General features: G+C 48.0%; 1 protein-coding gene across 1 annotated transcript; it reads left to right on the top strand.

Annotated features, from left to right (window-relative positions):
• The first annotated feature begins 118 nt into the window (after positions 1 to 118).
• On the top strand, positions 119 to 14,021 carry BANF1 (BAF nuclear assembly factor 1). The gene is made up of 3 exons (XM_054033472.1): positions 119 to 217; positions 10,447 to 10,589; positions 13,273 to 14,021. Exons 2-3 carry the CDS (start codon positions 10,464 to 10,466, stop codon positions 13,417 to 13,419), a joined length of 273 nt encoding a protein of 90 aa, XP_053889447.1. The 5' UTR covers positions 119 to 217; positions 10,447 to 10,463; the 3' UTR covers positions 13,420 to 14,021.
• The last annotated feature ends 795 nt before the right edge of the window (positions 14,022 to 14,816 follow it).

The raw sequence follows: 14,816 nt of genomic DNA, 5'->3' as shown, positions 1-14,816 counted from the left end.
GAAAGAGTGACCCTGTACTCTATGGTTAAAAATGTGGCTGGATCGCCCTTGGAAGGGCTGTATATAGCGCCGCCTACTCTCTATGGTTATATGGGGCGCGAAGAGGCGCGCGTCCCGGCGTGGCCCGGAAGAGGAAGGGGTGTTTGCGCAGGCGCGGTGGGTGGCCGGTTGGGCGGGAGCGGCGGTGGCTGAGGTGCTGCAGCAGCGAGTGGAGCTGGTGAGTCGTTGCGGCGCTGGGCGGGGGCCTCGGGCAGGGTGAAGGCGGCTGCGGGCGGGGCGGTGTCTGTGGGGGAGCCTGAGGGGGTAGGGGAAGCAGGAGCTTAGGGAGGGGGGCGGAGGCTGGGGATGTCTCTGGCAGGGGGCGGTCTGGAGGGAGGGATGGCGATGGCGGCGGCGGGTAGAGCGGAGGAGGGTGGTGTTGAGGGGCGGGGTATATGGTGGGGCGGGCTGTCTCTATGGGGGTGGGGTGAGTTACGGAGAAGAGGGTCAGGTTGGAGTGTTTGGGGCGGGGGGGGGAGGGTTTCTCTGTAAGGATTGGTGGGGCTGACGGTTCCTGGAGGGGGGGCTTATCCATAGGGGAAGAGAAGGGTGGTCTCTATAGAGCACTGGTTTCAGACCTTTTAAAGTACAAGATAAATTCAAAAAGTGAAGTGCAACCTAGGATCTACCCTGCCCTTTCCCTGAGGCCCAACCCTGCTCACTCCATCCCCCCTCCCTCTGTTGCTCGCTCTCCCCCACCATCACTCACTTGCTGGGGCAAGGGGTTGGGGTTCGGGAGGGGAAGCAAGTTCTGGGCTGGGGCGGAGGGGTTTGCAGTGTGGGAGGGGGCTCTGGGTTGAGCTTGGGCCAGACGGTTGGAGTGCAGGGTGGGGTTAGGGGTGTGAGCTCTGGGAGGTAGTTTGGGTTCAGGGCTGGGGCAGGGGGTTGGGGTGCAGGAGGGAGTACAGGGTGCTGGCCCCACGCCCCTCCTGGAAGCTGCCTGCACGTCCCTGCCCTGTGCCCCCTGGAGGGGGGGGCATGGCAAGCGGCTCTGTGTGCTGCCCATCTCTCCAGGCACTGCTGCCACAGCTCCCATTGGCTGCATTTCCCCATTCCTGCCCAATGGGAGCTGCAGGGTAGTGTTTCCAGGCAGGAGCAGTGTGTGGAGACCCCTGAACCCCCCCCTCCCCCGCAGGGACATGCTTGCCACTTCTAGGAGCAGTGTGGGGCCGGGGAAGGTAGAAGCCTTCCTTAGCCCCGCTGCGCCACCGGACTTTTAGCAGCCAGATATGGCAATCTACTGATTGTTGACCTCTGCTATAGAGGGTGAGGCTTGGGAGCTCTGTGGGGGTGGGTGGGCTGATGGTATCTGGGGGAGGGTTGAGTTAGTGCTAATGTTAATCCTTACTTAGCTCTTATCATTAGTAGCTCTCAAGAGATTTGTAAAGGAGGGTCAGTGTCATCCCCCATTTTACAGATGGGGAAACTGAAGCACAGAGTTGAAGTTAGGCCCCCGGGTCAGTAGCTGATCTGGGAATAGAACCCAAGTCTTTTGAGTCTAGTTCAGTTCTCTACCCACTGGGCTACGTTCTAGGGAAGGGAGGGGTAGAGTGCAGGTTTCTGAAATTGTGGAGTCTTTTTTGAAGAGAACAGTGCTTGTGTTGAGTTAGAGAGAGGAGGATCTTTAGTGGTGAGAGAGGGGTTGGGTTATGGTGGGTGTGTCTGGGACGGCTAGGAGCATCTGTAGTGATGGTGTCAAGTATCATGGGGTAGCCGTGTTAGTCTGTATCTACAAAAACAACAAGGAATCTGGTGACACCTTAAAGACTAACAGATTTATTTGGGCATAAGCTTTCGTGAGTAAAAACCTCACTTCTTCGGATGCATAGGTGGTCTCTGCTGGGGCTGAAAGTGGCTCTGGGCAGGATTGGATTGGGAGCGGATGGTGGAAGGTGTTTCTGAATGGGTGGAGAGAGGATCTGAGGGGAGGGAGGTGGGGATGAGGGTGTTTCGGGGAGGGAGGGTGCCTTTCTGGTGAAGGAAGGGTGAGGGTGTGCATAGGGGAGGATGCATCTGGTGAGGATGGGCCAAGAGCAGGATCTCTAAAAGGGCTGAGGGTGTCTTGAGGGGAGGAAGGGGGTGCAGAGTCAAAGCAAGGGGCTTGTTGGTATTTGGCAGCAAGGATGGGGCTGAGGGTGCATGTGGAAGGGAGGGCGTTATCCCTGAGGTTGGGTGTTCTGCAGAAAGTGGGGAATTCAGGGGCCTTTGGTGTGGCTGTCATAGATTCACAGGGCTCTTTACATCCTTGGACTAGTCCCTGGAATGACCCCTTTACTGTGTTGACTCCATTAGGGGCATGCCCTCTCACTGGGGTAAGTCCCGTGGCTTCACCGCCTCCTGGGACTGAACCTCAGAACCTTTAGCACCCCTGCTAACTCTGTGAGCTTCCCTCAGTGAGTCCACTCAAATTGGACACCTGGGGAAGACTTACACACCCAAAGGGAGCAATGGAGCCCTGACTTCCTGACTATAGAGTGACTAAGCCAGTGTTAAAACAGAAGGATTTATTAGAATACTCAAGGAGCTGACTGAGGAGATATCTGAGCTGCTAGTGATTATCTTCAAAAAGTCATGGAAGATGAGAGAGATTCCAGAGGACTAGAAAATGGCACTATATTTGCCCATCTATAAAAAGGGAAATAAGGACAACCCAGGGAATTACAAACCAGTCAGCTTAACTTCAGTACCCAGAAAGATAATGGAGCAAATAGGTATATCTCCATATATTATTATCTCATAGAACTGGAAGGGACCCTGAAAGGTCATTGAGTCCAGCCCCCTGCCTTCACTAGCAGGACCAAGTACTGATTTTTGCCCCAGATCCTTAAGTGGCCCCCTCAAGGAGGGAACTCACAACCCTGGGTTAGCAGGCCAATGCTCAAACCACTGCGCTATCCCTCCCCCCACAAACAATTAAGCAATCGTGTAAACACCTAGATCAGGGGTGGGCAAACTGCAGCCGGATCCAGCCCGCTAGCCATTTTAATCCAACCCTTGAGCTCCTGCTGGGGACACTCCATGTGGCTCCTGGAAGCAGCAGCTTGGCCCCCTCCTGTTCTCCAGCCATGGAGCAGGGGTTGGGGGCTGTGCCACGCAGCTCCCAGAAGCAGAGGCATGGCCCCCCTTCTGGCTCCTACACGTAGGGGCTGTTACCTCAGTTCCCCTAAAAACCAACCCAGGGTCACACTTGTATTAGTTTTATTACGATGCCACTGTTGCATCAGATAGAAAAGAGATGGAGCTTATCCACACACACACACACATTCACCGCATTCATACCCTCATGCACCCACACACGCACACAGGTGGAGAGTTACCAGAGACAGCGTGGAAGCTGAGAAGCCAAAGTGTGGTAGATCTGGTGTGTCCGCCTGCGGTCATGAATCCAGGCTGGTGAGCAGGTCAAGGAGCAGCAGCTTGTGTGCATGCCTTCTTCCTTTTTCTGGAACTGAGTGGCTCCTGTCACGTACACTGAGTTTTCCTTCTGTGTCCGTCACCGAGAAGCATTCCCAGATCAGTTTCTTTCATGCATACCAGGTTCTTCTTTTCTTTACAGCACCCCATGATTGCCTTCTCAGGGCAGATTATATCAGACACACTTGGCTCCTGTCTCCGAGCTCTTTTCTCCTTATAGTTCCTCTCCACCCAGTCCCACATACAATCCCTTGTTCACACTCCCTTATCTTCCCCACACGCTCCCTCGTTCACACTCTCGGATTGCGTGATGGGATATTACAAAGCTTGGAAGTTCATACAAGTGGTAATTTGAAAAGGTTATAGAGCTTTCAAAGGTTACAAAACTTAAAAGGTTATGTTAACAATAACTGAAGTTACAAAAAGAACAGGAGTACTTGTGGCACTTTAGAGACTAACAAATTAGAGACTATAGCCCACGAAAGCTTATGCTCAAATAAGTGTGTTAGTCTGTAAGGTGCCACAAGCACTCCTGTTCTTTTTGCAGATACAAACTAACATGGCTGCTACTCTGAAACCTGAAGTTACAAAATCTGCAAAAAGGTTGCAGAACTTAGTGATACAAGTTACAGATTTTACAATCGCGTTTGAGCGGAGGCTTTACATAACGGGTAGCCAGGGGCCTCCCCTCTGCATGCTCCCCCCACCCCAAGAGCTGGGAACCTCATCCAATGGGAGCTGCAGGGGCGACGCCTGCGGACGGGGCCATGTGCAGAGCCTCGCGTAGGAGCCGGGGCGGGGATATGCCGCTGTTCCCTGGACCTGCTTGAGGTAAGGGCTGCCCGGGGCCTGCACCCCAGACCCTCTCCCCGTGCCCCAACCCTCCTGCCCTAGCCCTGATCCCCCTCCAGACCCCTCAATCCCAGCCTGGAGCTCCCTCTTGTACCCCAAACGTCTCATCCCCAGCGCCACCCCGGAGACCTCACCCTCCTACAGCCCTGCCCTAGCCCTAATCCCCCTCCCACCCTCTGAACCCCTCGATTCCCAGCCTGGAGCATCCTCCAACACCCCAACACCTCCAGCACCTCCTCATCCCCAGCCCCACCCTAGAGCCCACACTTCCAGCCAGCGTCCTCACCCATTCCCGAACCCCAACTCCAATTTTATGAGCATTCATGGCCCCCCCCCATGCAATTTCTGTTCCCTGATGTGGCCCTCGGTCCAAAAAGTTTGCCTACCCCTGACCTAGATGATGATGATAAGCTGATAAGTAACAATCAGAATGGATTTGTCAAGAACATATTGAGTCAAACCAACCTAATATCTTTCTTTGACAGGGTAACAAGCCTTGTGGATAGAGGGGAAGCCGTAGATGTGGTATATCTTGACTTTATTAAGGCTTTTGATATTGTCTCGTGTGACAGTCTCATAAATAAGCTAGGGAAATACAACCTACATGGAGCTACTATAAAGTGGGTGCATAACTGGTTGGAAAACTGTTCCCAGAGTAGTTATCAGTAGGGCTGTCAAGCGCTTAAACAAATCAATAGCACTTAATAGAAAACCATTTATTTGTAAAAAACTTTGTTTTTGATTACAAACATTTGCATTGTAAAAACCAAAAATAGTATTTTTCAATTCACCTAATACAAGTACTGTAGTGTAATGTCTTTATCATGAAAGTTTAACTTACAAATGTCAAATTATGTACAAAAAACCCCTGCATTCAAAAATAAAACAATGTCAAACTTTATAGCCTACAAGTCCACTCAGTCTTATTTCTTGTTGTTCAGCCAATCACTCAGACAAACTTGTTTGTCTACATTTGCAGGAGATAATGCTGCCAGCTTCTTGTTCACAATGTCACCTGAAAATGAACAGGCATTCACATGGCCCTGTTGTAGCCAGCGTCGCAAGATATTTATGTGCCAGATGCATTAAAGATTCATATGTCCCTTCATGCTTCAACCACCATTCCAGAGGACATGCGTCCCTGCTGATGATAGGTTCTGCTCTATAACAATCCAAAGCAGTCCAGGCCTGCGCATGTTCATTTTCATCATCTGAGTCAGATGCCACCAGCAGAAGGTTGATTTTCTTTTTTTGTAGTTTGGGTTCTGTAGTTTCCGCATTGGAGTGTTGCTCTTTTAAGAGTTCTGAAAGCATGCTCCACACCTTGTCCCTCTCAGATTTTGGAAGGCACTTCAGATTCTTAAACCTTGGATCGAGTGCTGTAGCTATCTTTAGATATCTCACATTGGTACCTTCTTTGCATTTTGTCAAATCTGCATCAAAAGCGTTCTTAAAATGAACATGTGCTGAGTCATCATCTGAGACTACTAGAAGATGAAATATATGGCAGAATGTGAGTAAAACAGAGCCAGAGACATACAATTCTCCTTCAAGGAGTTCAGTCACAAATTTAATTAACACCTTATTTTTTTAATGAGTGTCATCAGCATGGAAGCATGTCCTCTAGAATGGTGGCCAAAGCATGAAGGGACATACGAATGTTTATCATATCTGACATGTAAATACCTTGCAATGCAGGCTACAAAAGTCCCATGCGAACGCTTATTCTCACTTTCTGGTGACATTGTAGATAAGAAGTGGGCAGCATTATCTCCCGTAAATGTAAACAAACTTGATTGTCTTAGCGATTGGCTGAACAAAAAGTAGGACTGAGTGGACTTGTAGGCTCTAAAGTTTTACGTTTTGTTTTTGAGTGCAGTTATGTAACAAAAAACTACATTTGTAAGTTGCACTTTCATGATAGAGGCTGCACTACAGTACTTGTATGAGGTAAATTGAAAAATACTATTATTTTTACAGTGCAAATATTTGTAATGAAAAATAATATAAAGTGAGCAGTGTACACTTTGTATTCTGTGTTGTAATTGAAATCAGTGTATTTGAAAATGTAGAAAAACATCCAAAAATATTTAATAAATTTCAATTGCTATTCTATTTTTAATATTGACTAAAATGCGATTAATCGCAATTAATTTTTTTGAGTTAATCATGTGAGTTAACTGCGATTAATCAACAGCCCTAGTTATTGGTGGTTCACAGTCAAACTGGAAGGGTATATCAAGTGGGGTCCCACGGGGATCACTTTTAGGTCCAGTTCTGTTCAATATCTTCATCAGTGATTTAGATAATGGCATAGAGAATACACTTTTATAAAGTTTGTGGACGATACTAAGTTGGGAAGGGTTGCAAGTGCTTTGGAGGATAGGATTAAAATTCAAAATGATCTCAACAAACTGGAGAAATGGTCTGTAGTAAATAGGATGTAATTCAATAAGGACAAATATAAAATACTCCACTTAGGAAGGAACAATCAGTTGCATACATACAAAATGGGAAATGACTATCTAGGAAGGTGTTCCCCAGAAAGGGATCCAGGGGCTCATAATGGATCGCAAGCTAAATATGAGTCAACGGTATAACACTGTTCCAAAAAAGCAAGCATCATTCTGGGATGTAATAGCAGGAGTATTGTAAGCAAGACATGAGAAGTAATTCTTCCGCTCTACTCCATATTGATTATGCCTCAACTGGAGTATTGTATCCAGTTCTGGGCACCACGTTTCAGGAAAGATGTGGACAAATTGCAGAAAGTCCAGAGAAGAGCAACAAAAATGATTCGAGATCTCGAAAACGTGACTTATGAGAAAAGATTGAAAAAATTGGGTTTGTTTAGTCTGGAGAAGAGAAGACTGAGAGGGAACATAAGTTTCAAGTACATAACATTTTATTAAAAGGAGGAGAGAGAAAATTTGTTCTCCTTAACCCCTGAGGATAGGACAAGAAGCAATGGGCTTAAATTGCAGCAAGGGTGGTTTAGGTTGGACACTAGGAAAAAAATCCTAACTGTCAGGGTGGTTAAACACTGGAATAAATTGCCTAGGGAGGTTGTGGAATCTCCATCATTGGAGATTTTTAAAAGCAGGTTGGACAGACACCTAGATAATACTTAGACCTGCCTTGAGTGCAGGGGACTGGACTAGATGACCTCTCGAGGTCCCTTCTAGTCCTATGCTTCTATTAGATGTCTGGAACACAGCTTAGAAAGTCCTTGGTTAGCATAGAGAATAGCAAGCTACAGCAAAGTCCATCTGGGTCAGTGCAGAGCTCTCCCTGACCCCCGTTGAGTCCCAGTCCAGAAGTTGAGAGTTTACTTCCAGCAGTCCACACTGAACAAACCCCAATGGCCCCGCTTCGTCTTTTGTTCTTGTTCCTGGGCAAACATTGTCATCTGGTCTCCTCCTCAGGCCTTTGTGCTCCAGCTGCTCACAACTGGCTGGTTTCCTGCTGAGGGTGGGACCCCCTGTCATTAGTTGCTAGGTACCAAATGGTGAGGCAGTTGTAATGGCCATTGTCTGTTGGGACTCTCCATGGGCATGGGTCCCCCTGGCTCCAGACAGCCAGGCCTCAGTCATACCTGTATCTCTGGGCCTCTGCAAAAAGCAAACAACCCTTTCGCCCCACCTACTTAACCAAGTACCACATAGGGAAACTGAGGCACGCACAACATTCTCACAAAATGTTATGAAAAATTCCCACTCCATCACTGGGGGTCTCTAGGAAGGCTGAGGAGGAGAATGAGGCTGAAGGTATCTGGATGGGGCTTAGTATTGAGGGGCCTTTGCAGGAGTAGGTTAGGGAGGAGTTGGGGATATCTGCATGGGAGGTTGGAGGGGTCTGCTGAAGGAGGCTGGGAGCTAGTGGGCGGGAAATCTGGAAGGGGAATGATGCTGGAGAATTTGGGCGGTTGTTGGAGGTGGGGAGAGGTGATCTCGGGAGCCTTGGGGGGGTAGGACAAATGCATGGGGACAGGACTGGAAGCACTCAGGTGTTAAGTTTTGTTGCTTGGGGCAAGAGTCCTGGAAGGGGATCAGAAGTACTGGGAGTGGGGAGCAGGGAAGTGGGCTGAGACTCCTGGGTGGAGGAGTTTGGTCCTGGGACATCAGTCTCCCTTCCCAACCCTTAAAGCTTCTAACTAAAACCATGATGTGTCCAGTCCTCCCTCTGCCTGTGAGGTGTGTATAAGGAAGCTGACTAGGAAAAATGCCTCAAGAAAAACCTTTGCTCCATGAAAAGTCCAAGGCTACCATTCTCTCCTCCTGTCAGATCAGAGTGTGATAGACTTGAGTTACAAGACTAGGAAGTTGGTTGAATTCCTGATCTGGGAATTCCCTCTCCTGTGGACAGAAAATGTAAAACGGGGGGCAGTTTTAAGTACAAATAACCATTTTTTGTATTTTTGACTACTTTTCTTGACCACGTACCAAAGCTCTGTGAGCTTTTATTACTGCCTTAGCTATGTGTTAGCACCATGTGTTCTGCTCCTGGCATCTCGGTAGATGAGTCCATTTCCAGTGGCTTCATTTGTTCTCATTAGACTGCAGTTGTCTTGTTTACCCATGTATGCAGACAATTCAGTGAGCTAACACTGTGGGTGAATATTTCAAATATTAATTTAAGAATCCTGGGTAAAATTTGACACTAGCCGTCTGGTTTCTTGGAAGCTATTTTTATTGGCTTCTTCCCAGAAAAATAAAACTTCCACACTTTATGAAACAGATTTCTCTCCTCTGCTCCTGTGATTCAGGGCTTGTTTATTTTAAGTAATTTACAATTTCTACAACTACAAGGGAAACTAAAAGCTAAAGTTGGGCATCTGTACGGAGATAAAATTGAAATATTTCATCCAGTCTCATTATTGCAGCTGAGAGCTATGATAAAGGTGTTAGGCTTCCTACAACTAATTAATATTTTTATATTACAGTAGTGATCAGAGGCTTTGCTGTGCACGCTCTGTACACAGACAATTCTTGGCCCATATTCCAATCTTCCTTAGTGTGGTTTTGTTTTGTTTTTTTGTTTTTTTAAGGCTAGAAGGGACCATTAGGTGTATTCTGACCTCCTGCATAATGCCAGCTGTAGAATTTCACCTAGTTACTGCTGCATTGAGCCCAATAACTTCCCTCAGTTACATTCAGACTGGCGTGCATGACAGAGGAGATATATATAGAACTTGTATATACATTCCCTCTTCTATATATAGTGCTGGGCACTAGCCATGCAGTTTATAGCTATTCTGAAAGTGATCTGTGTGCTTGAACAGTGTTCTCAGAGGTTTGGCTGATGGCTGTTAATGAATCTAAATTGTGGTCTCTCTGATCTGTGGAAGACCTGTTAGAATCTGAGATCACAACTAAAAGGGACTTTTGTGGGCATCTGTCCACAACGGAACCACTGGTATCTTACGATGATTGTTGTGGAAAATGGATCCAAAAATCAACCGTGTGGTCAGACAGCCTGAGGTTCCTTTATTGATCAATCAAACATGCATGCATGGGGAAATCAGCCAAGGCAGCCAAACACCCTCCTCCTCCCTCCCCCCCCCCTCCCCCCGATAAAATGCGAGAGTTTATATAGGATAAAACCACAAAAATTACATATACTTCCTTAAAGTTTTACATCCATAGAAGGAATAAAGCAAAGCAAGCTTTTTCTGTTTTTCCTTACTTTTGCTCTTTGCAGTTTCTTGCTCTGTCACCTGTCAGCTATTAATCATAAGCTGTTACAAAGGTTAATTCTACTTTTATAATGTCTGCAGTCAGTTCTGCTTTTATGATTTCTCTTTACCCTACCTTTTCTATCTCTTCCCCCCCCCCCCCCCCCACCTTCTACCTTCAGGCCATACTTTACACACTGCTTAACTAAGTTTAGGCCCTGACCATTATTCCTCCACAATTAGTAGGATCTTGTTAATAGTAAGTACCAGCACTTGTTTCTGTACTCACTTAAAACTTAGAGTGGATAAGATCTTTCGTTTTGCACCAAAATATATTTCACACACATTCAAGTCCCCAAATCCTGATTGAGTGGGTGCAGCTAATATTGATCTCTGGTCCAGCAGGATTCAGGGCTCTATGGCACATGTTGCCTCTTACTACAATGTCTGATCTTCTCTTCTTTTAGATCAAGCACCAGCCAGTATGTCGTCCACCTCCCAGAAGCACCGGGACTTCGTGGCTGAGCCCATGGGGGAGAAGCCCGTGGGAACTCTGGCCGGAATTGGGGATGTTCTTGGAAAGAAACTGGCGGACAAAGGCTTTGACAAGGTCTCTGGAACCTTTTTTTGCGCAGCTCTCTGTATCTTTAGAGGGGTGGAGTTCAGAAAGCTCAGCTCTGGCTGTGTCAGTGGCTTGAGTGAAACCATGTGGGAAATTGGGGCTTGAAATTGATTCACCAGCAATTTTGGAGCATCTTGGATAACTCCAAGGGGCAAAAGTTCCTCTTAAATCATGTGCCAACACAGGGCACCTTCTCCCTGCGATGCTCCTGTCACAAGGGGAGCTGGCCCTTTGAGGGGATTATGGCTCTTCTAGGTGTAGCCCACCTCCCCTAGTGAAGAGAGAGGATAGTTACATGCTGGGGCAGCATGGGATTTAGAACCAGACTTGTTGGGAGGGGGTAGGAAGGCAGCCTGAATTCAGGGAGAGCAGATGTGGGATTGAGTGCTCCATTAAAGAGCAGGCAGAACAGCCAAGGAGGAGGCCTAGGCTGTTCTCCAAAGGTTGTAGGTGGGCCTGGGGTAGATGACAGGGAGAAGAGCCTGCTAGAAGAACTGCAGCAGGGATGGGACTAAGGCAGGAGTGGGCAAACTACAGCCTGTGGACCAGATCTGGCGCCTCAGGGCTTTGGATCCGCCCCACAGGATTGCCACTGCCGTGGATCCCGCACCGCTTCAGAAAGCAGCTGGTGCCATGTCCCTGTGGCCCCTGGGGGAGGGGGGACAGAGGGCTGAGCGCACTGCCCTTGCTTGTAGGTACCTCCCCCGAAGCTCCCATTGGCCGCGGTTCCCCATTCCCGGCCAATGGGAGCTTCGGGGGAGGTACCCACAGTCAAGGGCAGCTCGCTCAGCCCTCTTCCCCGCCTTCCCAGGAGCCGCAGGGACGTGGTGCCAGCTGCTTCCCAAAGCGGTGTGGGGTCCATGGCGCCACGGGAGTGGCAATCCCGTGGGCCGGATCCAAAGCCCCGAGGGGCTGGATCCGGCCCGCTCCAGGTAAGCAGTTCTGGGCCAGAGCCTGCACCCCAAACCCCTCCTGCACCCTGCCCCCCAACCTCCTGCCCAGAGCCTCCTGCCTGCATCCAAGCCCCCTGCCGCACCCCGCACCTCTCCTGCACCCCAACCCCCTGCCCTGAGCCCCCCTCCTACATCCTGCACCCCTCTTTTGCTCCAGCCCCTTGTCCTGAGCCCCTTCCTGCACCCCAACCCACTGCCCCAGCCCTACATTCATGGCCCTGCATGCAATTTCACCACCTAGATGTGGCCCTCGAGCCAAAAAGTTTGCCCACCCCTGGACTAAGAACCTCTGCATCAAGAGTGTGAGCCAATTAGGAAGGCTTGGTGGGGGAGAGATCTGTGGTTTGAACTCTGGTTTATTAATGTAGACTCCTGAAAAGGAAAGGATTAGTGAGAAAACAGCTGCTGTCTGAGATCTGATGAACTAGAGAAGGGGAAACTGAGGCAGGGCCCAAAACCACATTGGGCAAGTCCTGCTGTAGTAACAAGGTTAGAAACAGGACAAGTGACAATCTGCCTTAACCAGCATCTTCCTTAAAAGATCACTGTCACATACTTCCAACTCTGAGTGCCTGAGCAATCCTGTAAGAGCAAGCCTGACCACAGCCTAATCCCTGTTACCTCTTCAGAGGTTCTAAAGCCCTTAATTCCCCTTTCACCAGAATTGATATGCCTCGTAATTGTCATAAATACAAAAGCTCCAGGCAATCAATTCTCCAGACTCTTGTTTTAAAATATCCATCTGCCCTGTGGTGTGGAATCCCTTGTATGTGGAAGGAAATCCTTTCACGCACTGTCAGCTTGAGTTGTAGAGATCAGAGATCCCAGCTGCTGTGGTTCCCATGAATGCAAGACTTTTATTTCTACCTTACTTCTATGTCCCCTAGAGGTCACCCTGAATAATGGCTCTAGATGTTCCCAACTAACACCAGACTGCATGCTTGTAGGGGTTGGAAGGATAGTGCAGTTGCCCGGAACTCAGGCCTGGGTTCAACTCCACCTGAGCCACAGACTTCCTATGTGACCTTGGGCAAATCCACACTTAAGCTTCTTTGGCGTAGCTATGTCAGTGAGGGGTGTGACTTTTTTGCTGACCGCTAGGTTGGATAAGTGTAGAGGTTGTAACACCTGCAAGAGGACTGTTCTGCCAGTATGCAGTCTATCCTGGGAGGGTTTGCTGTTATAGCTGTGTTGTCAAACCTTAAGTTTAGACAAGGCCTTAACTCACCCTGTGCCTCAGTTCTCTGTCTGTAAAACAGGGATAATGTTCCCATCATTCACTTTCCTGCGAGGTTAAAGCCCATTGATCTGTGAGGTACTCAGTTGCAAGTTATGTTAGTATCGAGATTGAAAACCCCTGCCATAGAGCAAACTGGGAATCACTAGGTTATTACATGGGGGGTTTGCAAGCTGTCAGCCTCCACCCCAAACCCTGCTTTGCCTCCAGCATTTATAATGGTGTTAAATTAAAAAGACTTTTTTATATATTTATAAGAGCAAGTCTCTGAGTGTGACCCCACCTATGTGAAAGGGGTCACCAGTAAAAAAGTTTGAGCCTCTGCTCTATGGGACCGTGTAAAAGCTGTTCAGCTATCACTTACCCTTTAGAAACCAATCAGCGGACAACCTGGGGCTGTCCTATCCTCTCCTCCATTTAGCAACGGGTTTTGTGTGTATATTAACTATCAGTTGTGATACCCTTTCCTTTCTGTGCTCAGGCATATGTGGTACTTGGGCAATTCCTGGTTCTGAAGAAAGATGAAGAACTTTTCCGGGAATGGCTGAAAGACACGTGTGGAGCCAACGCCAAGCAATCCAGAGACTGTTCTGGCTGCCTGCGGGAGTGGTGCGATGCCTTCTTGTGAATATTGGTTATTGTTGCCTCCGCACCAGCAGTCACTATTATGGCTTTCATAGTTAGCAGGGGAAAAAAAAAAATCTTCCAAACCCTTCCACTTTGTACCCAATCCAAAGGGCAGAATGAAATTAATAATTTATGGAAACCCCGTGGCATTCAGAATGTCTATTTACATAGCTCTGATTTCTATCCAGAAAGAAAATAATTGTTCCTAGAACCTGCCGTTAATGTAACTGACAAGATTTCTTCTGGGGAAAGGGGGGTAATGTTCTATTCTACACCTTTGTTAGATCTGTGTTTGGATTTTATAGATACAAGATTCCTCACTGTTTCAGACCAGCTAACTCCTAAAGCCTTAATAATCTGCATGCTTGTAAAGGGGAGCGCTTCTATTGTCTTAATTCGAACTCTCATTGATATGCAGCTTGCTCACTGTTAGTTTAAAAAAAAGTTGTGGTTTTAAGCTCATTCTGGCTTATTTCTGGAGCAGTTATTTGTGGACCCTCCAGATTGTTTTATGCCACTTGGCTTTCTTTGGAAAAGTAACAGTGGAAGAAAACATTGTAAAGTTTTTTTTAAAAACAATAAAAATCAGCTGTGTTAATATTCCAGAGTTGTTCTTGGTTTAACTTGTTTCCTAGGGGATCTGGGAGATGGTGGAGCAGATGTAGATGGGGTATTGGTTGCAGAAGGGCATAGCACTATGAAGGTGGGGCACATGCTCTTGGAGGCTTAGATCTGGGCTGGAGAACAGGCTGCTGGGAGCTGGTGTTGAAAATCTAGTCTGAGCCTGTGAAGGACCTCTGTCCTGCTTACATTTCCCTGAGCTTGTTAGAGGTACTGGCCATTTAAGACATTGTGTTTCTAGCCTTTCAGTTCAGCTCCAACTCTCCTTAAATCCTTATGTCATCTGGTAGCAGGACCCTAGGGTGTCAGGTCTTCCTCCAGCTTGTGGAGTGCAAGAGAAGGGATACCTGTTTTGGCTGGCAGGTTTCCCCCAGCTATGTTACCCTAGTCCTTGGGGTTTCTGTTCCAGCACCTTGGGCAACTTCCTGCCAGTTTGCTGCCTGACACAAGGTAGTCCTCAGCCTGTCAGACAGCTGTGCCCCCTGCTTGGGATGCAGCCCATTATCCAAATGTTGCTGGTCACCCACTTAGCTATTCTGCCCCTTAGTGGCTGTGACAATGGGGTTTATATACCCCATCACAGAAGGCTTGTCTTTTGAGGGGGGCGGGCTGTGAATCAGTAACTTGCCAGACTTCATGTGATGATAGCAATGGTAGAAGCCAAAGTAGTACTGAAAGGGCTCACATACCATTGTTATCTAAGCCTGCTTGGAGCTGTCACATCTCCCTATGGCTGAATATTACACTGGAAATGCACATTCCAGGTGTGGACAAATT

This window comes from Malaclemys terrapin, chromosome 7 (assembly GCF_027887155.1).
Source record: "Malaclemys terrapin pileata isolate rMalTer1 chromosome 7, rMalTer1.hap1, whole genome shotgun sequence".
Taxonomy (NCBI): domain Eukaryota; kingdom Metazoa; phylum Chordata; order Testudines; family Emydidae; genus Malaclemys; species Malaclemys terrapin.
The sequence above is the reverse complement of the archived record's forward strand: the minus strand, read 5'-3'. Positions and strand labels throughout refer to the sequence as shown.